This window comes from Passer domesticus, chromosome 16 (assembly GCF_036417665.1).
Source record: "Passer domesticus isolate bPasDom1 chromosome 16, bPasDom1.hap1, whole genome shotgun sequence".
Lineage (NCBI taxonomy): Eukaryota > Metazoa > Chordata > Aves > Passeriformes > Passeridae > Passer > Passer domesticus.
Window position 1 is genome coordinate 11,628,598 of NC_087489.1, and position 25,346 is coordinate 11,653,943.

At 44.6% G+C, this 25,346-nt stretch overlaps 2 protein-coding genes across 8 annotated transcripts; one reads left to right on the forward strand and one right to left on the reverse strand.

Moving 5' to 3' along the window:
• Positions 1 to 11,470: 11,470 nt before the first annotated feature.
• FAM217B (family with sequence similarity 217 member B) lies at positions 11,471 to 20,135 on the reverse strand. Of its 7 annotated transcripts, none has more exons than XM_064391074.1 (5): positions 20,006 to 20,135; positions 18,619 to 18,865; positions 17,325 to 17,430; positions 17,154 to 17,239; positions 11,471 to 16,772 (listed from the first exon to the last, which is right to left on the reverse strand). In XM_064391074.1, exons 2-5 carry the CDS (start codon positions 18,717 to 18,719, stop codon positions 15,299 to 15,301), a joined length of 1,767 nt encoding a protein of 588 aa, XP_064247144.1. In that variant the 5' UTR covers positions 18,720 to 18,865; positions 20,006 to 20,135; the 3' UTR covers positions 11,471 to 15,298. The 7 variants fall into 7 exon arrangements, with proteins under 7 accessions (XP_064247144.1, XP_064247148.1, XP_064247141.1 ...); XM_064391078.1 differs by having other exon boundaries at positions 18,624 to 18,865; positions 19,996 to 20,099; XM_064391071.1 differs by having other exon boundaries at positions 19,996 to 20,099.
• Positions 20,136 to 20,166: 31 nt separating this feature from the next.
• Positions 20,167 to 24,729, forward strand: PPP1R3D (protein phosphatase 1 regulatory subunit 3D). Its single transcript, XM_064391079.1, has one exon. It carries the CDS (start codon positions 20,913 to 20,915, stop codon positions 21,834 to 21,836), a length of 924 nt encoding a protein of 307 aa, XP_064247149.1. The 5' UTR covers positions 20,167 to 20,912; the 3' UTR covers positions 21,837 to 24,729.
• Positions 24,730 to 25,346: the final 617 nt, after the last annotated feature.

Genomic DNA, 25,346 nt, shown 5'->3' on the forward strand with positions numbered 1-25,346 from the left:
TCAACAAGATACTGAAATAAACCTCGATTTTTCATCTCCCACACTCCCCATTCAAGTCAAGCACAGGATTGTTTCACCCTCATCTTGGTCTTGTTAGCAAATACCCAGCAACCTCATAGCAGGGTGTCACTTTTCCTCCTCATTTCTCATATAACTGGCTTCTCTACATGAAAGCACAGACTATAAATAATATTGGCTCTTTAGCTTAAAAAATGCATATCCTGATGAATATCCTGATGAATATTTATTCAGCACATTAAAAATACCATCCATGCCTGGCTTTCATTTGGCTCATAAACCTGAACATTGCGGAAAACTAAAGACAATATTTATTCAGCACATCAGCACAGCATCAGCTGAGGAAACTTCATATTTCTGTTTAGGATTCGTGCACACTTCCTATTACTTCCCTGTCAAAACTCTTCAGAATCTCTGGAAGTATTTCTTTGAGACAGGAAGGACAGTTCCCATTTCACAGCTGGAGAGATGTAACAGACAGACTTATGACACTTAATTTCCACTAATTCCAGATGCTGAGTAGTTTATTAAAATCTGACTGCATGTCACTTGCCCAGGGTCACAGAGGAGTCTCACAAAGTGTGATTTTCAGAGCTGTGGATCAGCAGTGAACCTGCTGGAACACAAACCTGCCTGATTTTCCCCTCATGCTGAAGGCACTTTATTTTAAATACCATGACCAGGTGTATAGAGCAGCATTAGCTCAGGTTTTCAGTTCAGTCTGAGCCAAACCTTCCCCATTATCCATCACACCACAGTGGTATTTGCTCTCTCTCTCTCTGCTTTGGAGCCACCTGGATCTTCAAGCAAGAAAACTGAAATAATTTCTTAATTACTGGCCTTGGCAGTGCTTCCCAGCTCCTGTGATGGATGCAGGCTCCAGTTACCTTTTCCTGTTCTCTTGGAACAAGATGCAAACACAAACTGCCTCCTGCAGCTGAGATCCTGATTTTCTTGGGAGGAGCCAGTGCAGTGTCTGGAGAGGGATTCTGCAGTTTTACTCTTCCCTGCACAAGGCAGTGATGTCTTTGCAGTTACACCCTGCCCGTGACAGGGCTCTGCTAACAATTAACATCCAACCTCTCCAGCTTTAGTCTTGAGTCACTCCACAGCTCTTTTTCCTTCTTTATTCCAGTTTGGATTTGAAGAGGTACTCCTTTCCACTGTGATTTCTGAGCATCTCTGAGTAAGGAGTTGCCCAGATTCTACAGTCCAGACTTTCTCATCCTCCAAGATCATTGGGAAAGTTAAGCTTGTTTTTTTCCCAATTCCATGTGTCCCCTTCTGAATATAAACTTTTCAAAACATCCTCTCTTCATCAAGATGTGGTTCCTATTGTGTCCTGCTGGCATCAGTGTCCTGGTCACAGTTGGGGATGCTCTGACCAAGGAAAGTGTGGGCTCCCATCCTCTCCCTTTGCTTTATTCCATCACTCTGGCTTTGCCAGAATCATCCCCGATTTTCCCTAAAATAACAAAAAGAAGAAAATAACAAAAAGGAGTGGGAAATTCTTTCCACTGTAGATGGAAATAGGACTTCACTTGTCACTACTGCTTTCAAATGAATTTCTAAATGAAAAAAAAAAAGCCTTTTACACTGTCAGTACTGAAACATGGGGATGACAGGTTCTGTTGGTTTTCCATCAGTTACAGCCTGTGTCAGCAGCTTTGCAGGATCCAGGATACACTCCAGTTTCTACACTAAAAGCCATTTCTTTATTCTGCCTTTCTGCTAGGAGCAACTGTGAGTGCCAGTGCCTTGTAATATGTTTGCTATTATTTTTTCCATATAAAATTCTGTAACATGTTCTCTACAAGATTTGTTGGTGCAGCTTCCACAATCACCTTGTATTCTTTTCCTTATCTCTCCCAAATGCAATTCAATTAAGTAGTTTGGTGGTGTTTGTATTAATCTAAGCAGCATTCTTGGCAAGGTGACAAGCTGTACTGGACTGAGATTTTTTGGGTTTATGATAGTCCTGGCTACAGCTGATGGTTTTTAAACAAAATGTCTGAAAACAAAAACACGGATGCTTTTAAACATGAGATTGCTATCTCTGGCTATGTAGAAGCTATTCTGGGCAAGAAGAAAATATTACAGGATAAAAAAACAAACCACCCTTTCACAAATATCCCGCAAAATATGTCCAAAAAATTCAAAAGCACAAACAGTAGCTCTATCTGTTACTGCTTTTCTTGCAGAAGCATCTTGAAGCCCTAATTAAGCCCTAAAATCTCTTTTTTCAGGCTCTGTCAAGGACTAAAAGATGCCACCTGCCCACACAATCCATGGATAACATTCACTGATGTTTGATGGAGATCAGGAAGGATGAACTGGTAATCTACAGTTCTGAAAGAAATAGGCAAGTTTAGTATTTTCTCTTTTATATTAATATACTCATCCCCTTAATCCTAGACATGGTGCCTTTAGCACTTCTTTGTAATTAAGTCAGAACTTAGAGCTGTGGTGCTTGCCTCACCAGCTGTTTACAAACCCCCCTGCATGGCTGAGCTGATCTGCAATAACTCCTCTAACTCAGCTCCTGCCCTTTCAAAGGGGAGGTTTCAACTGTGACACTCTGGGGCACTTTGCAAATGCCTAGGGAGCAAAAAAAGAGAATGCAGAGTGCATGGAGATCACTCTCAGCATCTGCATATTCAGGGTTTGACCCCAGGTCCAAGGCAGGGTTTCTTGTTTAATTGCATTTCACTTCTGGACAATGACCTCAGTGTGACAGGAAGCAGATTTCGAGTCAGGAAATTTCACACTAACCCCAAGTACATTTATATCATCAGGAGCTGCAGTTTGACACTATCAAGTGTCTCCCTCAGCCATGAATTAGGCATTCTGAAACACTGAATGGAGAGAGGGAAGCTGATCTCAGATTTCTGTTTCTTTTTTGAGGTATCCATTACTACAGTGTGCAGAGCATCCATTCTGTTTATGGGATTGATAGGTTTGAATAGTGAAAATATTTACCAGAACATGCAAAATGGACATATAGAAAGTTATATATTGAAGGCCAGAGGCAAACATTAATTCCTTCTCTGTGCTTGAAAGTGTCCATTTGTTGGTTTAAATGGATTCTACCATGTCCTCTATATTTTTAGAAATTCTTTGAATAAAAAACCCTTTGGAAAAGCAACCAGGATGGAATGAGGTAGACAGAGAACAATACAGATATATTTCTTATCAGTCATTGCTGCTGTCTCTTCTTCATAAAAAAACAGCAGAAAAATAGAAAGTTTTCTATATAAAGGACATAGCTTAAGGGAAAAAAAACAGAATATCTGCTTAAGGTTTGCATATTGGCCTCCTCACATCCCTTTTCCTCAGACTGCTGTGTAGCCATTAAGTGACCCTTTCTTTGTGTGATGCTGGTGAGAAATGGGCTATTTCTTAAGGAAAAAAACCTCCTTTTCACTGACCATATCAAAATATACACTTTGTAAGCAGATTTGTTTTCAAATAAGGTATTAATAATCCTTCCTTGGTGTAACTCCTTGGTACTGAGAGGTTGATAACTGGCCTGCTTATGCCATCTCCTGGGTAATTACAGAACTGTCTCTACACAGGCACAGCCTCTATTGAGCAGCATTAATAATTATCAGTGCCTTGAAATAATTTGCTAATTGAATCCCTGAAGCAATTTTTTTCTTATGTCATAGAATTTAGAACAATTCAAAACTACAGGATTATTAATAACATATCATATTCAACTGTTATAAAAATCAGTAGATTATACCAAAAAGATCTTTGTAACTGCAGCCCCTACAATACTGATATATTTAGTTAAGTTCTGTTTTATAAAAAATTAATTTTTTGCACTGATATTTTGCTAATGGGAGCTCCATTTGCTCAAAAGATTGGGATTTAATCTTTTGGGGATGATCAGAAAGAAGGAACAGATGTTAGCTGTGTCACAAAATATTTTACTGGAGATAATGGTGCTGTGGGACTCCCCCTTTCTGAAGCAAGCAGTACAAGAACCTACAAAGAGCAGATGATGTTGTATGAGCTCCTGGAAATTTCAGCTTTGCTGTTCTATTCATTCATTCCATCCTGCCAAGTCTCATATTCGGGAATTACACCTGTCTAGGGGACAGGGGAAAGGGCTGAAGGGCCTTCACTGTCCTCTGGAACCTCATTTTCCTTATTTTCCATAGAATTAAATGGTTTTGTTGCAAACTGGGTTTGCCTGCAGCATCCTCAGTGGGAAAGGTGGCACAGGCAGAGCAGAGAAAATGGTGGGATTTGTCCTTCAGAGTAAAAAATACTTTGTGAATTTGAGTTTCAGTTCACACCTCACAGAGTAACTAGGAATAGCTGATTTCTACAAGTGTTAAGGAAAACAAAGTGGGCATCTGAAATACCAAATATTCACATTTTTCCAGTGTCTTCTGTTTTTTGAGAAATGTCCAGTCCCTAAGAATTGTGCATTCAGCATAGAATTTAGTAATTACAGTAGGCATTGAGAGTTCTGTTATTCCAGGCACCAAGGAGGGGTCCTGGGCAGGCCCAGGCCAATGAGCCACATTTCTCTAACAGCAGCAGATGTTTCCATTGTGAAGGCTTCTCACCACTTTTGTAAAGTATGGAATAATGGGAGTGCAAAGAGCAGAAGCAGCACAAGGAGGGGATGGATGTTCAGCACCTGCTCGACTGTGCTTTGCATGTGCCTTCCCTCAATTTTCCCCAAGCACCAGTTTTCTGTCCAAGTGCTATTACAGGCTGTAGAGGAAAGCCATTGGAATGGTATAAACCTCTCATTGTTCTCAGTTGTCAGCATCAGCACATGTTAAAAAAGGAAAAACCCGTTTCCAGTTTCTTTGAGGGTGATCATGGCCTTTGGACTCAGTTGGGAAACTTTGCCACTTCCACACGTGCTGTGATGTCTGTTCAAAAAACCTTGAGAGAAGCCTCCACCTTGGTCTGTGGGTTTTTTTTAAACACTAATCCAACACTCTGCTACTAAGTGTTTAATTATTAGGCTTGTGAAATACAACAACACCTAAGGCATTAATAGAAGGAACTAATTATAACCCTCTCAGCATGTGGTTTCCCCTTCACTTATAAAATCTCTTGTCATTTATCTGTCCTTTAAGTGACTTCTTGTAAAACCTTAATCAGGACAAATGGATCTTTCAGAGGGAAGAAAATGACCCCAAACTGGCACAGGAAGAATTGATTAAAACTCATAGTCCTTCTGTGGCAGCCCAAAGATCCCAGGGGATCCCATTGCTCAGCAGAGTGGAGGAAACAGCAGACAGGGAAGAGCTTTCTGTCTGACACAAAAAGACTTTATCACTGACATGCTGACATCCCCTTTCTGTAGGACCAGCCTATGATCAGTGTCTCTTGATTCCTTTAAAACTCAGAACTTTGGTTCCAGCCTGATTAATTTCCCCTTTACTGATTGTGTGTCATTTGCTTTTAAGTAAGATCTTTATAAACGAGGCAAAACAAAGACAGAGATGAAGATTGTGCAGAGATAAACATTTGTGCTGCTGGGACTCCCACTGGCTTGGGCACAGCAGGGGCCAGAAGTAATGGGGGTTCACAGGAGTCCTGATTAGACCTCTCACTGTGAACAGGTAATTGAAACACTACAGCAGTGGGAAAACAGCAAGCCATGGAGGTACTTAGTTTAAAGCAGACCCTGAGGGAGCCAGAGGCTTCACACACTCCCTGTGGCAGCAGGAATGAGCCAAGCCTGGGCTGGGGCCGTGGATAACACACAGAGAGCACTCTGGGCTCATCCTGTGGGCTCTGCTTGAGTTCTCTGCCTGGCTTGGGGATAGAAAGCACGAGCAGAGGGACCTTGGGACGCACCTTCCTGTGCTAAAGGTGAAATGCACAGCCCAGGTTTGCTGTGGGCACTGCAGGGATGGTGTGGGTCCAGCAGGGACAGAGCATCCTCCAGGAGAACCTCTGAAGGCTCCCTCAGTGATGGGACACTGATGGCTCTCCCTCACCCCTGGAGACAGGGCAGCAGAGCTGTGAGAGCCACACTGGGGCAGCTTGGGGTGTCATGGCAATACTCACTGTGAGGTGTGGCACAAGTGAACCCTCTGTCTCCAGCTCTTCCCTCTTGGTTTGTCTCCTGGAGTTGCCTCCTGTGGTTGAGAGCCATTCACTGAGCCTACAATAGTGCCTTAAAAGTGTGATGCAGGGGAGAAAAGTGCTGGTTTATGCCTCATTTTCACTTCTTAGTAACCATTGCTCCTCATGAAAGCCTCTAAATAAACCTTTTTGATTGTAATAATTTGTTAGTGAACTGTTCCTCATCAGCCTGGGCCTCCTTTCTGCCAAACTCCTCTAAAAACTTACTGGTATCTCAAGCAGAAGTTTCTGGGTTTTGAAACAATGGGAGATTAAAAATCTAATTCAGGTTTCCTTCACTCCCCATTGGGAAAAAATGTCAACTCAAACCTAATGCACAGATGGAGAAAAGAAGTAATTGTCATATGGAGCTGCCACACATACCTACAACCCAGAGTCAGTGCTGGAGTTTACTGTGTTCCAGATTTCCCCAGTTGATGTGTGACAGATTTCCTGTCCCTGTGTTGGCAACAGGATTTATAACAGCTTTCAGCAGTTTGAGTGGTTATTTGGGTGTTTGTACCATGTTTTGTCATTCCTCCATAAAAGTATTCAGTGATCATTAACAGGAGTTCAAGTGTCACATCACCAAATTGCTGACTGCAAATGCTTAGGGGGAAAAAACAGGGATATTTTTGGCCAGGTAGTTGCATAAATGACAGGGCTTGGTGGGAATTATGGCTATAATGATACTTCAGTCATTTAAGTGACAAAAGGGGATTTTGAACATCCAGATCCATTCTACAGGTCTCTTTTTAATTACAGGAGCTGACTTAGAATTGCTGTGCCTCTGTCCCTTAGCTGTAAAATGAAGGTTTTAATTATTTGCTGCTTCCATCACTATTTGTTCCCAGAGATTTTGTACTGGTTTGATGTGACCACAGCAGAGCACATTTCCCTGAGGTCTGCCCAAAAGGAATGGGCTAAAAGCTGCTGCAAAGGCCAGCATTGATGAAAGGCAAGATACTTGTGCAGCACCATTGAAAAGTGTCACTCCTTAGTTTGCCACAGCTCCGTGTGACTATGCTCAGCTGACCAGCTCCTTCAGCCTAAATTTCTGCTTTTAAAGTGTAAACTTTGCATCTTTATCTCACAATGGTGCTGGGAAGCTGAGTTAGCTTAGTGTGTGCAACTCTTCAAATCCCTGAAGAAGCTGAAACACTGAGTGTGGGCACAGGCTGTGCAATTGTGAGAACCTCCAGGAAACCTTCTCATTTCCCAAGAAATAAAGTTTTATTGTAACAGGTTTTTGTCCCATGCAAGAGAGAACTTTGCAAACATTAAGAAACGTGGGGCTGATCACATCTCAGGTTTGGGTGACTGCAGGCACAGTGTGCTCCAACCCCATGAGCAATGAACACGCAGAACACTTCCATAATTATTTTCAGCCTTGCCTAATTTTCAGAAGAAACAGCAAAGCACAGCATAACTCTAATCTTACCAATATGGTTATTATCATCTGCAATAAAAATGTCACCTCAGGTATTAGCAACGCTGCTAAATCACTGGCCTGACTTGAAGTCTTCCATCTGGAGTTGTAAGTTAAGGACAGTTTATCACAGGAGTGATTTATTGTGTAAACAGATCTTGCTGCTGGCATTTAGGAGAACGTGGCTGCCTGCCACTCAGCCAAATTCTTTTATCACACTTGACTGAAGTTCCCAGCCTTGAATTATTAGTTAATAATATCCGAGCGAAAGCATAATTTATTGTTTGAGTAAACTTTGAAACATAAAAACAGTGTCTTAGCTCCCAGACTTAGTGCTTGCCTTAGGCAAAGCATTTTTCTTTCAGCACAAAATTGTAATAGAACAGGAGAAAGATTTGTAACTAATTCCAACACTTCCTGCATGTATAATTTACCTAATGGCAGAACACAATCTCCTGAGCTGTTCTTCCCTCATTTCTGAATTGTAAGACCAACAGCCTTCATGAGCAGAGGTCAATCACACACAGTCAGACATGTCCAAACCTCAAAATTTAAAAGCAACACATCTGTGGTTTCCCGATAGGGAAATTTGATACCATCCCTTTTTATCATTTCATCTGTTTTATCAGCAGGGCCACAAGTTTCCCCCTCAGAGGCACTTGTGGCTAATTTAGAGCAAGAAGTTCTCTCATTGAAAGGAATAACCTTGTCTGACAACAATTCCTTAGAATTTAGGGCATTATTTACAGCAGTGCCATGACACCAACAGCCAGCAGATGCCAGCACACACACGAGCACTAAGTGCCTCTTTCATGCTAAAGGAGGGATGGTGCATGTGAGAAACAAACCCCTCTCCTCAAAACTTTAAGAGTTTAATACAGGATAATAAAGGACAGATCAATAAAGCAAAAGTAACAGTTCTGGGTGCATGGCAACAGCCAGAGGCACCCCCAACTCTTTAGCAAGCAGTCCCTCATACTGTTGAATTGCATTACTTCCCCAAATGACTGCACTTTTTCAGAGCCCGTTTACCACAGCTCTCCTCAGGTTGCCACAGCATTGCCTAAGTCACAGCCACAGCCTGGGAGGGTCCAGCAGGGAGGCACTCCAGAGTGGGCTTCTGATGCTACTTCAGACTTGGTTTTCTGCTTTTATGGCATTTTGTTCTCTGCCTGGGCTGTCGTGGACTTCTGCCTTGTGAAGGCTGACCTAGAGCAGAGGCTAGACAGAGTTAAAGTAAGGATTTATTAAAAGGCCTCAATGGATCCACCTTGGGCAGCACAAGAGCCCAGCCAGGGCTGCACCCAAGAGGAACCAAAATGGTCCCAAAATGCACGAGCGCTCCCGGGGTCTCTCCCTGGGATCAGCTCTGCTCCATGTGCAGACTGCAGTTCAGTGTCCAACCCCACTGCAGCCCCTGCAGTCCCATCTTGCTTGTTTTTCTCTCTGCAGCCCACGGGGTTTGTGCTCCTGGGCTGACATTTGGATCATTTGTCCTTGGTCCCCAGCTGGAGAAGGAATTGTTTTGTCTCCCTACTCTGTGAACAGAGCTCACCATCCCTTACCATGAATCCCAGAACTATGCACTAAAGCAGCACAGAATCTGAAAATATAAAAGTTAAAACCTGAGGCATCAATACCTTTTGCAAGAGCAGTCATGTCTTGTGATCAATTTTTTGCAAGCCCTGTGATAGCCTTGCTTCATGCACAATTTTAGTTACACTGTTCACAAAAGCAATTACAATTTGCACTATATCTACAAAAGCAGTTACAATTTATAATAATTTGCAAATGAAAATCTGTAATAGTGAAAGCCAACTGTTCCATAGCAGATTGTAACAGTGTAGAGCTGTCCCAAGTGTGTGAACCCAGAGAAGTAAACTTTCTCTTCAATGTTTCACTGTCATGTATAAAAGATATAAAATATGCATTGTACTAAAGTTAATCTTGAATTTAAAGAGGCTACTTTTTGGAGGACTATACACTGCTCTAGCAGGTAACTGCCTTCTGTCTTCAAAACTGACTTATTTTCATATGGAACTCAGCCTGGAATTTCAAGTCTAGTTTTATCTAGGATATTTTTCCTTTGCATACTGAATTGAGGATCCTTAATATCAGATCTCCTATTTGTGTCAGTGTCAAAATCCCCTCACCACCTCTGCACAGTGGAACCTCGAGACATGCCAGGATTTTGGCTGCCCACGTGAAACATTGCAGGGAGGCAGAATGAAAGGCCAGGTGCTCATGCTGCAAACACTGCAATCCCTTCAAGCACAGATGGTCCTTTTTGCTGAAATTGTCACTGCTCCTGCCAAAAGCCTTTGCAGCACCATAGTCACAGCTTTCTGACATTAACTGAGTGATGGAGATCACTTCTGACAGACTCTTCCAGTGCAGAAAACACTGGTCTCAGAGTGTTCAAAAAATCATCAGACAAGTCCTCACTGCCAATAGAGATGGAGCAGGGGGAGTTTCTGGGCTCTAACTCCTTCCTCAGTGTATCTGCAAGGTTCACAGGTGTCCCATAACCTTCCAGTGTGCTTTGGGAATACACTTTCAAAAGAAAGGAAGAAACAATGCAAATCAGCACAAAAGCTCCTACTGCCTTTTGGCTGAAAACCCCAGACAAAAGCAGTGTAATTAGCAGATATGCCCTTTTAGCAGTTTATTAGCAGTTAATTAGCAGTTATGACCTTTGTTTTGGCAGTCATGCCTGCTACCTGGAACACAAGTGAGTTGAGCTCACCCAGCTTAGCTGATGTTGAATCTCACAATATGACAGGCCTTGTGACACCCTGCACACTCAGCTTATTTTACCTAGAGTCCGGTCCAATTTGCCAAGTCCATTCCAGATTCCAGCTGAAATCCATTCCGGGTTTTCCCTTTTGCCAAGTCCATCCCAGACTCCAGCTGGAATCCAGTCCAGGTTTTCCCTTTGCCGACTCCATTCCACACTCCAGCTGTAATCCAGTCCAGGTTTTTGCTTGTGCCAACTCCATCCCAGACTCTGGCTGGAATCCAGTCCAGGTTTTCCCTTTGCCGACTCCATTCCACACTCCAGCTGTAATCCAGTCCAGGTTTTCGCTTGTGCCGACTCCATTCCAGACTCCAGCTGGAATCCAGTCCAGGTTTTCCCTTTGCCGACTCCATTCCAGACTCCGGCTGGAATCCAGTCCAGGTTTTCCCTTTGCCGACTCCATTCCAGACTCCAGCTGGAATCCAGTCCAGGTTTTCCCTTTGCCGACTCCATTCCAGACTCCAGCTGGAATCCAGTCCAGGTTTTCCCTTTGCCGACTCCATCCCAGACTCCAGCTGGAATCCAGTCCAGGTTTTCCCTTTGCCGACTCCATTCCAGACTCCAGCTGGAATCCAGTCCAGGTTTTCCCTTTGCCGACTCCCTTCCAGACTCCAGCTGGAATCCAGTCCAGGTTTTCCCTTTGCCGACTCCATTCCAGACTCCAGCTGGAATCCAGTCCAGGTTTTCCCTTTGCCGACTCCATTCCAGACTCCAGCTGGAATCCAGTCCAGGTTTTCCCTTTGCCGACTCCCTTCCAGACTCCAGCTGGAATCCAGTCCAGGTTTTCCCTTTGCCGACTCCATTCCAGACTCCAGCTGGAATCCAGTCCAGGTTTTCCCTTTGCCGACTCCATTCCAGACTCCAGCTGGAATCCAGTCCAGGTTTTCCCTTTGCCGACTCCATTCCAGACTCCAGCTGGAATCCAGTCCAGGATTCCCCACGCCCTGAGTCCCGGATGGAATTGCCGAAGATGAAGGAAAATTCCGTATTTTTCTGGCTTCCCTTGGCCAGCAGGAGCCGGGGTGTGCTGAGCCGCCCCCTCCACCCAACACTGCAATACTGCAATTCTCTCCAAGAAAATTCAGTGGTGCCATCTTGAGAAAAAAAAATACAACTCAGAAACAAACAGGGCAGTATCTCACTTTTATTGTAGCAAATATACGGGACCTTTGAATGACAAGATCACTTTCCCAAGGAATTACTAGCAAAAATATCCACAAAAAGTTCAAATAAATAAGAATACATGAATACCAACATCAAAAGCTGGTCTGCAAATCCTCAGTTAATCAAATTCAGTCCTTCCAGCGTGGTCTGTGTATTTTTCAGATGAAAAACCACTAATGCAATGGGAGCAACAAATGCTCAATACCTTTAAAATAAGGCAAAAAATAGTGCATTCTAGGCAATGTCACACTGTAGAAATTTTATGTATCAGCTCCAAAAAAGCACATACTGGCTGAAAAAACTGCCAAAATTCTCTCGGAATTCTAACAAGATCCTTTAAATAACAAATACAAGGTCAAAATTACCTGAAACAATGAATGAAACACAGAAAGGACATGAACAGTGACAGGATGAGGGCAGATCTCGGAGTCTGGAGTCAAACAGGACAGCTTAGCCCAATGGAATCAGCACATTCCTCCCTGCAGCATTATCCTGCTGTATCCAACTGAAAACGAGGTGGGAAAATTACTGCCCTCAGCATGAGATGCAAGCAATGGAGAAAAAAAGGAATATAGCAAGAGAAAAACAATATTGCTTTAAATATTAAATATTTAAATTTTAAAGGAAAACAGTGTATACATATTAGAGTGAAATTCTGTTTCTTCACATCTTCTAACAGAGTCATTTCACTGAAAAAAACTGAGTTGTTTGAAGTTTATACTCATGCAACTTGAAGCAGAGTCTGGCTATTTATTTGAAATACAACCTGAGCATATTTGTTCTGTAGATAATACTGCAGAACACTAAATCTTTACATTCTCTAGCAAAAAAATAAATCACTCTGTTTAAATATCTCACATCACAGTAATCTGTTCTTCAAAAAGCATCACCAGTGCTAGGCTTAGATCCATATGATCATATTGCTAAACCTTGTAAAAAAAAAAGGCTAATAGCCACACAAACATGGTGCTGTGGAAGTATTTTAAGTAATTCATTTTAAACTGAATGTGTTTGATGGAATAAATTTTTCTGCTCTGTTCAGAAGTGCTTCTAAAGACAATATCCAGCAATACAAAATGAAAGAAATATAAACCACAGTCCTCTTCATAAAAAGAGCTCTTTTCATCTGTAGGCCCAGAACATAGTGAAGATAAAATGGAAACAGGATAAAACCCAGCCCTTGCAGGTCTGCTCAGCCAAGATCTGTTTGTTGAGGCAAACACAGAATTTCTGCTTCTGTGTGTGAACAAAGACAAGCATATCAGAAGTGTCAAATCAATAACAGAAATTAGACTGGTGTGATTATCACATGAGACAAACCTACTTGGCCAGATCCCAGGTGGAGCCCAGTGACAAACATGTTTTCAGACTTCTTTAAAGTGCCATCACCACCTCCACCTGCTTCCCTTCTTAGTCTCCAACAACAGAATGGTGTCCATAAGATGACAAACATGACACTAAAACTTTCCTACTCTGTGACAAAAGACTTTTCCCAGTGCCAATCACCTCTGCTCTGGTCACAGCTGGTTGAAATGGGGTTTATTTATTCTTAAAGTGATTGTGCAAAATGTGCCAGTATCTACATGCCCTCCTTACAACCCAGGAAAGCTTCAATTTAGAAAATTTAGCATCCAGCAATATTCAATGTTATAACAACATGCTAAATTATGTACTGCATCTAACAGAATTTGTTTTTAAAAAACTGCTATTCTGATTATTGCCTGGATCCTGCTCACCTCAGGTTTGGTGCTTGTAACAGTGAACTAGAACACTGCAATAAAATCCTGATTATTGGCAAAGCAGCTCTCCTATTTTTCACTACTGCTCATGTGAATCAGGAAAACTTGGCTAAGGCAGGCTCGCAGAATTTGGCCAGAGCTTGAAATACTAGCACTGGGTGCAGGAACATTTCATCTAAAAAAGCTGAAATACATGAGGCTGGACCAAAACAAAAGGGTGAAACAGCAACACTGGGATGTGCTGGTCCTCTGCAGCTGCTGGTGTTCAGTCCCATCCTGAGTGCCACCATGCCTCTGACACAGCCACCTTCTCTGGTCTTTGAGCATCTCAGATTCAGTTTCACTTGAATTGCATAGAGCTGAATGTACATGCAACTACAATTCATATTAAGTGTAACTTTACAAATACTGATTCTGAACATGTAATACTGTCTATTACATTCTTTTCCTTTACCAATTCAAAATTTCACATTTGGTCTCCAGTAGACTAGGAAAAAGCCACTAAAAATATTTCTTAGACTATTCCTGAGCAATATTTTTATGTACTGTAAAATACTACTTTATTACTACATTTCTTAATATTCTCACTTTTCAAACTACATATAAATTCATGCTTTGAAATTTTACAAAGCTGAAGATCTGGTAGGCACAATGAAAGATAGAAACAGCTAAGCATCTTAAAACCAAGATGAGCTCACCAAGAGAAGTGCAATTTAGCTATATACATCATGTACTCTTTAGTATTTGCTACTTTTTCATTTTCTATCACAATGTGAAGGATCTTCTTGCAGAATCTGGTCCATCAGATCTCAGCTCACTTCTGAAGATGACTGGGACTGGTGGCTGAGGAGGAAAATACGTTGACCAGAATTTTAAAGTGAAAGTGAGAAACATTATTCAGAATTTCGTCTTAACAAGATCCTGTCTCCTGCTGCTGTAATAGATCAAGTGACATTTGAATATTCTCAGAACTTTCCTTTCTCCCGTATCTCAGACACAAGAGAGACAGAAGGCCCAAGGACAGGACCCAATCCTGGTTGTACAATTTTCTACTGCAGGACACTTCTTCATCTCACCTTCCTAAACCTTAAGAAGCCAAGCTAGATTGGACCATAGGACAACTAAGAGTCATCTCAGATGACTAAAAATAGGTATCTTCTGTATCAAAATATATCTTTACTTGAACTTACAACACCCTTTAAATTATTTTTCTCTTAAGAATCTGGTTTTTATGTTTTGAGAGGCTACCAGTTCTGAAAACTAGGCCATACAGTCTGTGCTAAAAGCCTTAGTTTGCATGACTCAAATACAAGCATGTGCAATTTGTAATCTGGTCATTTCCCCTAAATGACAAAAAGCATCATGGCCTACAAAATGAACTTCCAGAAAAGCTGTCTGTAAACACAGTGAAGATTCCAGGGTATAAAAATACACATTCCATTTTCTTAATCTGTCATTATTGAAGCTGTCTGGTCCCTAACACTTTGTCTTAAAAAGAATTCTTTCTGCATTAAAATATTTCAGAACGTTATCTCCATTCTTCTTCTTCTCAAAAAAATAATACCTATTTCATCCAAAAATTCCAATTCATCATCTTCTATGAAGAATTAGAGTTGACTTTGCATAGACAACAGGCTCCATTATTTTATAAAAACACCAAAATCAAACCTGTCTTACAAAAAGCACATTTGGGCAAGGAGAAAGAGCGTGGACCCTATTCCCTCACACCCAGCAGGGTAAGTACAAGGACACTCAGCTGGTGCAGACAGGATGTTCTACACTTCTCTAAACTTCACACTGTGCTATTGTTATCTTCATTGAGCAATTATAAATATTTTTGAGGAAAGACCAATGGAAGACATTTGCCTTCAGGTAAAACATTTCCTGCTGGTTTAAGATCAAATCTATAGAAATGAACAGTGCTGACTCAGAACCACGTGCCAGGAACATTTTTCTCAGGATCTTCCTATGAAGAAAAAATATTCTTCTGCACTGGCCAGATGCTTTCTAGCAGTCAAGGCGCACCAACATTCACTAATGAGTTTTCCCTCACTGAAATTTGCGTGGTGTTTGCTTTGTGCCATTTGTTTTTATTTTCCTGTCCACTGTTGGTTTTTTAGGAGGAACATAATTGCTGGCATTGCCATTTTTCTTTGGATTTGTACACGCGTATGTTTTTAAGCCTTTGATGGGAGCAGCTGCACCGTGGAATGCTGGGGTTTGCTTAGGAGGTCTGATGTTACCAACACTTTGGATTTTAGAGCTGCTCTCGGGGGGCTGCAGACTGAGCAGCTGCTGCTTTGCAGCTGGTTTCTTTCTCAGTTCACTCCTTCCATCACCAGTTTGCCTCTGAGAAGATGCACAGCCCACTCTCTCAGGAACCTTCAGGTGACCTGCATGGGAACGCGCCTGGCGAGTCTCCTCAGAGCACAGCTCTGCCCTGTGACCCAAACAGCTCCTGGGCAGCCTGGCAGCACTGTCCTGGGGCACTGCCTGCCTGGGGGGCACAGGGCTGAGCAAGGCTTTGCCTTTTCCAGGGCTCTTGAGGGCACGGCTGGGCCCGGGGGCAGTCTGGGGCCGGGCTTTGGTGGCCCTGCCCCTCTCGCTCTGCACCGTCTGCAGCTGCAGCCACTCCAGCTGCAGCAGGCGCTCCAGGTACCTCTCCAGGGATCCCGTGGGCTTGGGGTGGAAATCAGCTTTCCCTTCCAAGGTGGCCAGCTGCTTCAAGTCCCACGAGTTGAAAGGGGGTGGCAGGAAGTCGGGGTAGTAATATTCAGATTCTTTAAATCCCATTTCAGGGATGTGTTCCAAACAAACTGGGTCGATTTCTTCGGCTCTGAGGATGAGTTCTGGTGGTGTGCAGGGAGAGGGGGGAATGGGAATCCTTTCTGAGTCAGAGAGGTCACTGGCACTGTCATCTTCAGCATCTTCTTTAATAATTTGTACCGATTCCAAATCAAGAAACATTTCACCTACAGATGCTTCTTGCCATTTGGAAGAGCCTGGACTGGCTTCAGCTATGTATTCTTCGTGATTCTTTCCCAACTGCTCTTTTTTACTGCAATAAAAGTGCTGCACTGGGACATCCTTAGCCCTACAGAAGTTTTCTTGTGTGCTGCCCTTTGTGCCAGGGGGGATGCTGTGCAAGAAGGATTCATTCTGCCTTCTTTCTGGGGGACTCCTGTGCAGGAATGATTCATTTTTCCTTCTTTCTGGGGGACTCCTGTGCAAGAAGGATTCATTTTTCCTTCTTTCTGGGGGACTCCTGTGCAGGAATGATTCATTTTTCCTTCTTTCTGGGGGACTCCTGTGCAGGAAGGATTCGTTTTGCCTTCTTTCTGGGGGACTCCTGTGCAGGAAGGATTCGTTTTGCCTTCTTTCTGGGGGACTCCTGTGCAGGAATGATTCATTTTTCCTTCTTTCTGGGGTACTTCTGTGCAGGAAGGATTCATTCTGCCTTCGTTCTGGGGGACTCCTCTTTGGTCCTTGTGCACTGTGCAGTGAGCTGCAAACACTCGGGATCCTAAAGGAAAAGGAAGTTCATGCATGGTCAGTGCCTTTGAACAGCAGCTTACAAAGGTCTTGCCACCCCTTCCAGGATGGGGATCTCCACACCTGAAGCTAAAACTGGCACAGAAACTTGGTAATGAGGTAAAATCAATAATTGCTGGTAGAGGCAACACTGCCTACTACTGATTTGTTGTTGGGTTTTTTTATGGTTTTGCCTGAGAACTCACTAAAGCAGGATAGCAAGTTTCCATTTTGATAACTTACATTTGTTGTTCTCATAAATGCTGAACTCTGAGCCAGTGAAGTCAAATGCAGCTCCAATTTCATCACAAGCATTTTGTCAACCAGTTTGAAATAACTAAAAATTAAACAGATAATCTTAACATAAAATTACCTTTTTGACTGATTATTGACATCCAGCTGGTTCCTTCCCTTCTTATAAACATTTGGTTGGTGACCATCTTGAGTGTTATGGGAAATCTGAAGGATATGAAAGTTTGTGATGTTATTAAGAAACTGACTTAGAGTAGGTACCCTTTTTACGTTAGAAAAGGGAATTATTTACCTTTTCAATGGCACTTGATACATTTTTGCCTAATCTTCCAGGAGGAGATTTCGCATAAGAAATTGGCTTATTTAGTCCTTTGGTGCTTGGATGGCTTTTTCCATTACTGCAACCACAAAGGATTAAACAGAATATCAGATATAAATAGCAGCATATATGAGTGTCAGAGTGGAAGTACAATAAAAACTTAAGAGTACAACTGAGTTTATAAAAGGGCTGATTGCAGTCATTCTTAAAGTTGAAGTTCATTAGGACTATGCCACTATGGCTACTTTTTATACTACAAATTCACTGCTATATTTTTAATATTATTAATGCAAAAATGAGTAATTCTATCAGATGATACAATAATAGAATGTAGCCCTTATATAGAATCCTCTGTCAGAGGATCCCAAAGCTTCATTGGATATAATAAATATTACAGATATTTAACTACAGATTTTTATAGTACCTAGTAGGTGCTCCAATTGCAATTTACCAAAATTAATTATAAAGTACAATATGAAGGTCACATATGAAGCCAAATCTTGCTTGTCTTTCCCATTTGCATATTCTCAACAAAATTTAAAGGATTATTCCTTTGAAGATAAGGAGTGGAAGTGAACAGGGAGCATAAGGTCTCTTCTGATATTAATGCAAACTATTTCACAATGAAGGCATAAGAAAATTCCTTTTTTCATATTATAATAGGGTTGTGAAAATATTATTAAGAGAAAAAGTTCATATGAAAGCAAAAGGAATGGCATTACTGATCTGGGCAGCTTAGAACCACAACATGCTTCCTTAATTAAACCAGCTACATTTCTGTGTAAGCACCCAGAATAAATAAATCAGCATATTCTGCACGTTGAACAGTGTTTGCTCTACAAACAAGAAGCATTACTGATTTCCAAAATATTATTTCAGAACAGGAATCATCAAAGTGTGCCCTTCTATCTAATCTAGCATTCCTGCAGTTCAGTTAATTTGCCAGGGTGTACATCTTGTTCAGTTAATTTGCCAGGCTGTACATCTTGTTCAGTTTTTATATCAGTATATTCGGATTTTGTTGTTAAAAACACATGATTTCACAAATTCAAGATCTTATAAAAGAATGAAACCAAGTCCTGTGCCTCCAGCATTGCTGCAGTCACCTCTGTGACCTTGTGACCTGCACGATCATCCTGCACAATCATTTCTGTCACTGGGACCAGGGCAGAGGAAGGCAGTGGGAATAAGACAGCCAGGCACTTATTAACTAAGCCCAGCATGCTGACACTCCAGTAACTATAAAAAGCGAAATTAATTTCCTTACTTTACCATTCCTTTGTGGTTTTCATTGGTGTGGCTGTGGCTTTCCTTCTGCTGTGTCTCTCTGTGCAGTATTAAGGGATATTCCTGAATGCCTGGTCCCATTATTCCTCTTTCCAAAGGGAACCTTTACTGTTACATAATCTTCAAACGGCTCCAGTCTTTTGGCTTTGCAAGACACAATATATCCAATGCAGACATCCCCGCGTCCCGGAGATGCTGGCGACAAACAAAATCCTCCCGATGCGATTCTATTTTTAAAGCAGGAAGATAAACATCATCAGCCACCAAACTGAAAACAGTGCCCTCCCCCAGGACTCGCTTAGCGGGAAGCAGCACGGTTCAATTTACTATTGCCGATATCAGCAGCTGCCTGCGGGTTCGGCCGTGCTCCCAGAGCTGCCGAGCAGTGTCAGGTGCTCATCCCCATCCTCATCCCCATCCCATCCCCATTCCCATCCCCATCCCCATCCCCATCCCCATCCCCATCCCCATCCCCATCCCATCCCCATCCCCATCCCATCCCCATCCCCATCCCCATCCCCATCCCCATCCCATCCCCATCCCCATCCCCATCCCCATCCCCATCCCCATCCCATCCCCATCCCATCCCCATCCCATCCCCATCCCATCCCCACGCTCAGCCTGCGCAGCTCCCGGCGCTGCCCGGGGCTGGGCGTTCCTGCTCCCGCTTCATGGAGAGCGAGGATCCCCCAAACCCTGCGTGCCGGGCAAGCGGAGCGCTCCTTTTTCCGTCACAAAATGCGCTCTTCCGATAGGCATATACGCAAATTTTCTATCCTAATTTTTTTTTCTTTTTCCAAAACAAATGTCTCATCAGCGCCTACTAAAAATACTCAGAGCAGCATCCATTGCTTTATTTTGCTTCAGAGGAACTGCATTCCCATACCAAGGAACTGCACGGTGAACTGCGGGGTTCACAATGCAAATGTGACAGGCGACAAACAGCTCTCATGACCCACCTTTACCTCTATTCCAGTGCTGTTTATGCATTTACAGTCATATTAATGTCCGTATCTATTGACACTTGATCCCGTCCTATCCCTCAAACGCCTCCCCGCATCCTGTCCCGGCCGCGCTCAGCGGAGCCGAGCCCCGAGCGCCGCAGTCCCGCACGGGCCGGGGCCGAGCAGCGCCCGGGACGGTGGCAGTGCCCGGGATGGTGGCAGGCTATGGCAGGCACTGCCCGCCGTGGATGGCAGCAAATGCCAGCAGGCGCAGACTGTGCCCGCAGCTCTGCCCGCCGAGCCGGGCCCGCTCCGCTCCCTCCCTCCGCCGCTATCACCGCGCTCCGCAAGAGCCGCTCCTTCCCTCGGGGGCCGCCCCGCATCCCCCGGCCATCCTCGCCCCGGCCCGGTACCTGCCCTTACTGCGCGTCCGTCGCCAGCGGCAGCGGCAGCGCCGCCCGAGCGCAGAGCGTGGGGGCCGGGCCAGGCCGGGCCGGGCCGGGCGGGGCCGGGCGAGGCGGGGAAGCGGCCCCGCGCCTGCGCCGGGAGCGGAGCGGCCGCGGTGTCCGGCGGGGCCCGGGGCAGTGCCCGCGGTCGGGCTGCAGCGGGAGCCGCGCCGCCCATGGGCGCTGTGGCGACCCCGAACGCGGATCCGTCCCCCGCCAGCCACGACACCGAGCCTGGCGCCGCGGCCGCGCCCGACAGCCCTCGCCCGCCCTCCAGCCTCTGCAGCAGCCCCGGCTCGCTCCTGCCCGACAGCCTCCAAGCCTTTCCCGGCCTCGACTCGCCCAGCATCCAGTGTGACAGCCTGGAGTGTCCCCCCTGCTCGTGCTGCTGCCGCTGCCGGGAGCAGGGCTCGGCCGCGGCCAGCGAGGACAGCCTGCAGGCCGCTCTGGCCCGCGGCTCCGGCACACGGTGCTTGGGCGGGCACCGCGCCTCCTGCGACTTCTCCGACAGCCTGGAGTCCTTCATCCGGCACGACAGCCTCCAGTCGCTCTCCAGCCTGGGTGTGAGCTCCTCCAGTATCAGCGGTGATAGCCTTGAATCCCTTTCCAGCCTGAGCCTGGGGGCCCCCAGCCAGCACAGCGATCTCGAGATCGGGGAGTGAGTCTGCCTCGGCTTCCCGCACAACGCCCGGCTGCTGGCTCTCTGCCAGTGCCACGCTGCTGCCCTTCGTTCGAAGGTGATACTGTTCCAGGTGATCCTTGCTGTATCCAGTGCAATAACCTCAGACCTTACTGTGGCTGCCATTCCCAAATAAAGTGCTTCAGAGGGGCAGTGCCCATTATTACCTGCAGTGTTACTGCTGATTTTTTGTCACCAGCTGAGAATGGAAGTGCGTGCTCCTCAGAGGAATCCCAGCTACCTGTCAGATCTCTATGAGAACATGTTAAGGGCACAAGGAGCAGTGGCACAAAAGCAGCAGCAGCCCCCAGCAGTCCATACAAGTAGCAGCAAGACTTTTCGGAGCAGTGCCCCAGCCAAGGAGAGCCCCCAGGCAAAAAATCATGCGAGCAGCACCTCCTCCAGCTGTGACCCAGCCCTGCGGCCCATCATGCGTCGTCGAGCGAGGTCCCTGCCGACATCACCCGAGAGGAGGAAGAAAGCAGCACTGCAGTGTCAGGAGCCCGGCTGCCAGAACCGCATGAACCGCGTCAGGTTTGCTGATGCTTTAGGCTTGGAGCTCACTGAAGTGAAAGTCTTCCAGACTGGGGAGGATCCATCCATCCCTTTGCACGTCCTTTCCAGGCTGTCCATAAACTCAGATCTCTGGTACAGCAACTTGAGCTTGGAGTTTACTATGCAGTGCTTGGTCCCTGACTTCCAGCAGCCTGCAGACTGTCTGGATTTCTCATCCCGACTGCAGGAGCAGCAGGTGTGTCTGGAACGGGTGACCAGCTCAGATCTGGGGCTCAGTGGCACCATCCAGGTTCGGAATGTTGCTTTTGAGAAGCAGGTGTCCGTGCGCTACACCTTCAACCAGTGGGAAAGCATCCACGAGGTGTGTGCTCGTTGGAACTGCAGCATCCCAGAGGAAAACGGGCAGGATCAGGTCGATGTGTTCACTTTCTTTCTTCCTGTGCCTCCTTTCCTCCTCCAGCTGAGCACTCTGGTCCAGTTTGCAGCAAGGTACCAAGTCAACGGCCAGGAGTACTGGGATAACAACAGAGGCAAGAATTACACCCTCAGGTGCCGGACTCACCCCCTGAAGCTGCCCAGGGAGTGTGAGGAGAGCTGGATCCACTTCATCTGAACAGAGGGAGTGGTGCTGAGCAGTGGTCTGGTGGCACTCTGTCCCTTGGCATGGCACTCTGCTCCTATGGCAACAGTCTTCTTTTTGAAACCTGCCAAACCTGGCCAAGTGTGCCAGGGCTGGGAGGCAGCCAGTGGCCTGTACAAACTGCCCTAAACCTCTGGGAAAGTTAAAAGGGCCAGAATCTGTCGTGAGATACCATCACAGAAAAGCCATGTGGGTTTTTTGAGTTGCATGAGTCATTGCAGAATGGTTCCCAGGAATGCTGTGAGGCTACCAGAGAGCAAAACAACACATTTCTTGTTGCTAGTCATACTCTTGGTTGCATAGAATGTTTCAAACTTATCTCTCTTACCATTTTCTACAGTTTGTTTTCTAAGTGGACAGTGTGGCTTAACTGGTTTTGTTTCTAATTTTGTTTATATTACTTCACCAAGTCAGGGCACTATTCCATTTATGCATAATTTGGATGACAGACGCTGTAGGGAGTACTTGTATTTTTATATATGTATATGTTACTAAGGCTGTAACCATGTTAAGTGTTCCCATTAATATCTGAGTTGGAAATTCAATGCTACTATGAGCAAAACATACATGAAAATGTGCCATCAGCCCCTCTGTTTCCCTTGGGAAAAAAACAAAAGGTGCCTTTTCCTGTCTCCTCCTTGCAGCAGGAGTGATTGTTACCAAAGTGTGTGTAAGGCAGATCCGCCTGGGGAAATTCTCACCTTTGTCAAGTGATGCCCAAGTAGGTTTTTCTCAAGGTGTGGTACAGGAATTGTGTTTTTTTCTGGTGCACCTGCTTTTACTAAGGGAAACAAGACTAATATTGGACTTGTGTTGCAAATGCAGTTTAAGGTCTCAAAGCACTGCATGAATGCTCATGATTTTATCACTGTTCCTGGTAAAATAATAGCTCAAGAAATGGATATGATATAACTAAGTATATATAAGGAAAAGAAATAGTACAGGGAGCAGGGTACAGAGGCTTCGAATAGCATTCCAGAACCCTGAATCACAGTTGTTCCCCAGTGTTCCAGAACTACTGCAGAAGTAGCTTTGATTACTTTATTTATCTGCTTGCCATTATAAAACAGTTGAACTCCCAAGACTGCAGCCTTGCAACACAAGCAGAAACTGGAAAACACTGAATTACACAGACCCATAAATAGCATCCCTTCTGCTGCAGGGAGAGCTCAGGAACACTGTTAGACCACCTTCCTCTGCTTCTTGTTTCACTATTTTTGTTCTGTGGTTTTAGTGTGGTTTAAGATTTGCAACAGGCTTAAATTTATAAAGTAAAAGTTTGTCCATAATTGTTCCCATACGTAATCATTACTGCATGGAAAGTTTAGCTTTATGTGTGTAACATAGACTTTCAGAGCTGGCTGGCTGGAGATATTAGAAGAGCTGTGTTTTAGGACTATGCTGTGAAAATCAGGCCACTTACTTGTGCATCTTATTTTGGATTGGTGCTTATTTATCAAAATCACAAGTTGTTTGTAAAGTCACAGTTGTAAGCAACCCTTGGCCAGTTATGTATTAGTCTGAGAAGTCCACTGAGTAATTCTGGAAGTGCAGAAACCCCAAGAAAATTAATTTGTCTGGCAACTTAATGCTGCTTCTTTGTCGTGATACCCATTTAGCAAAGCTGGGGAAGCTGCCTCATTCCATTGGTCTTTGCCTTTCAGAGGAACCAGAGTCAGGAATGAGGATTCTGTGAACTGCTGAGCACCTTTTGCAGAGTACTCAGAAAGCTCAGTCCTATCTGAACATGCACAGAAGTACTTGTGCTGAATAAAAAGCACTGTTTTCAAGCATTATTCCCCCCCTATTTTTCCTTCTCACATTACTGTTGTTCTTCCACCAGCAGACCCAGCACACCATAAAAACCTCTCTATTACCAGACACCAGTTCACAGTGGGTGTCTCTGGAGCTCAGAGCAATACTTGCTTTCGTGCCAGAAGGATGTTTCTGTCTTCTGGGACAGACTGTCATGTGCTAGCAAATGTCAGAGCTGAGTGTTCCCTTGGCCAGGTCAGGTTTTGTAAAGCTGAGGCTGTCACAAGAAGGGTTCATGCCAGATGTAGCACACTGTGAGAGGGGTGGAGAAATGAATGTCTCAGCAGTCTCAGCTGCGCTTCTATTGTCTTCCTTCCACAACCTCTCAGGGTTTTGGCATGTGCAAGGTCTTGAATACTAAATACTGAAGCATTATTCCAAATTTCCTTTTGCTCTGTGCTGGCCTGCACTGCTGGGGAAGGGCTGACAGTGCAGTTCTGGCACTGCTGGCTCAGTGGAGCAGTGGAGCAGAGAGCCACCTCCGGGTTAAGCTGCTAAATCTTCACACCAGCACTGACACCTGTCACAGCAGAGCTGATATTTGCACTTAGGTTTTATTGCCACACTCAGTAGTGAACATGAAATGGCTTCTGGTTGACAAAAATGGGATTAAGCCATTTAGTGCTAATATGCACCTGTTGTGAAGGTAAACTTACACCACATTTGTATCTTCTCAGGACAACTTGACTGCTTGCACTGTGTTCAAACTGAGCACTTCCCTTATAATGAGGATTTTGTAAAAGTGAATTCTTCACAAAGATTATCACCATATAATGCACTTTTAAAAACATGTATTTATTATTGTCATACAGTAAATGAATGTCTAATAGTCCACAGTTTCAAGGTTCTTTCAAGCATGTTTTTTAAAGAAACATGAAATCCATGTAAATAAAAAGGGGTTGTACATTACACAGTATATCAATGAAGCACATATGCTGGACAAAAGGTCCAGAAGTTGTACAATTGCAAAGTGCTTAATTAATTTTAAAAAGCAATAATAAAACTATGCCTATTGTAATACAGAAGATTGAAATAAAAGCTTTTCACAATTTTTTGTTGTTTCTGTCAATGGTAGTCCTATTAAGAAAGCTCATAAAGAAACTTAATTTTGAGTTGTCACTTAAAGAGCAACATACTCTGGAAAGTAACGTGGGTTTGAGTTGCTAAACAATGAACAGCACTTGATAAAGATACAGTGATCAGTATGTGTATCTCAAAGATGATCAGGCTGCCATTTCCTACATGGAACGTGTTGTCCTTTTACTTCAGAATTTCCAATGATTTTGGAAAAAAGGCTTGCTGCCACTTGATTCTAATACAGCTTCATGGAAGAGAAGAGAAGAGAAGAGAAGAGAAGGGGAAGGGAAGGGAAGGGAAGGGAAGGGAAGGGAAGGGAAGGGAAGGGAAGGGAAGGGAAGGGAAGGGAAGGGAAGGGAAGGGAAGGGAAGGGAAGGGAAGGGAAGGGAAGGGAAGGGAAGGGAAGGGGAGGGGGAGGGGAGGGGGAGGGGAGGGGAGGGGAGGGGAGGGGAGGGGAGGGGAGGGGAGGGGAGGGGAGGGGAGGGGAGGGGAGGGGAGGGGAGGGGAGGGGAGGGGAGGGGAGGGGAGGGGAGGGGAGGGGAGGGGGAGGGGAGGGGAGGGGAGGGGAGGGGAGGGGAGGGGAGGGGAGGG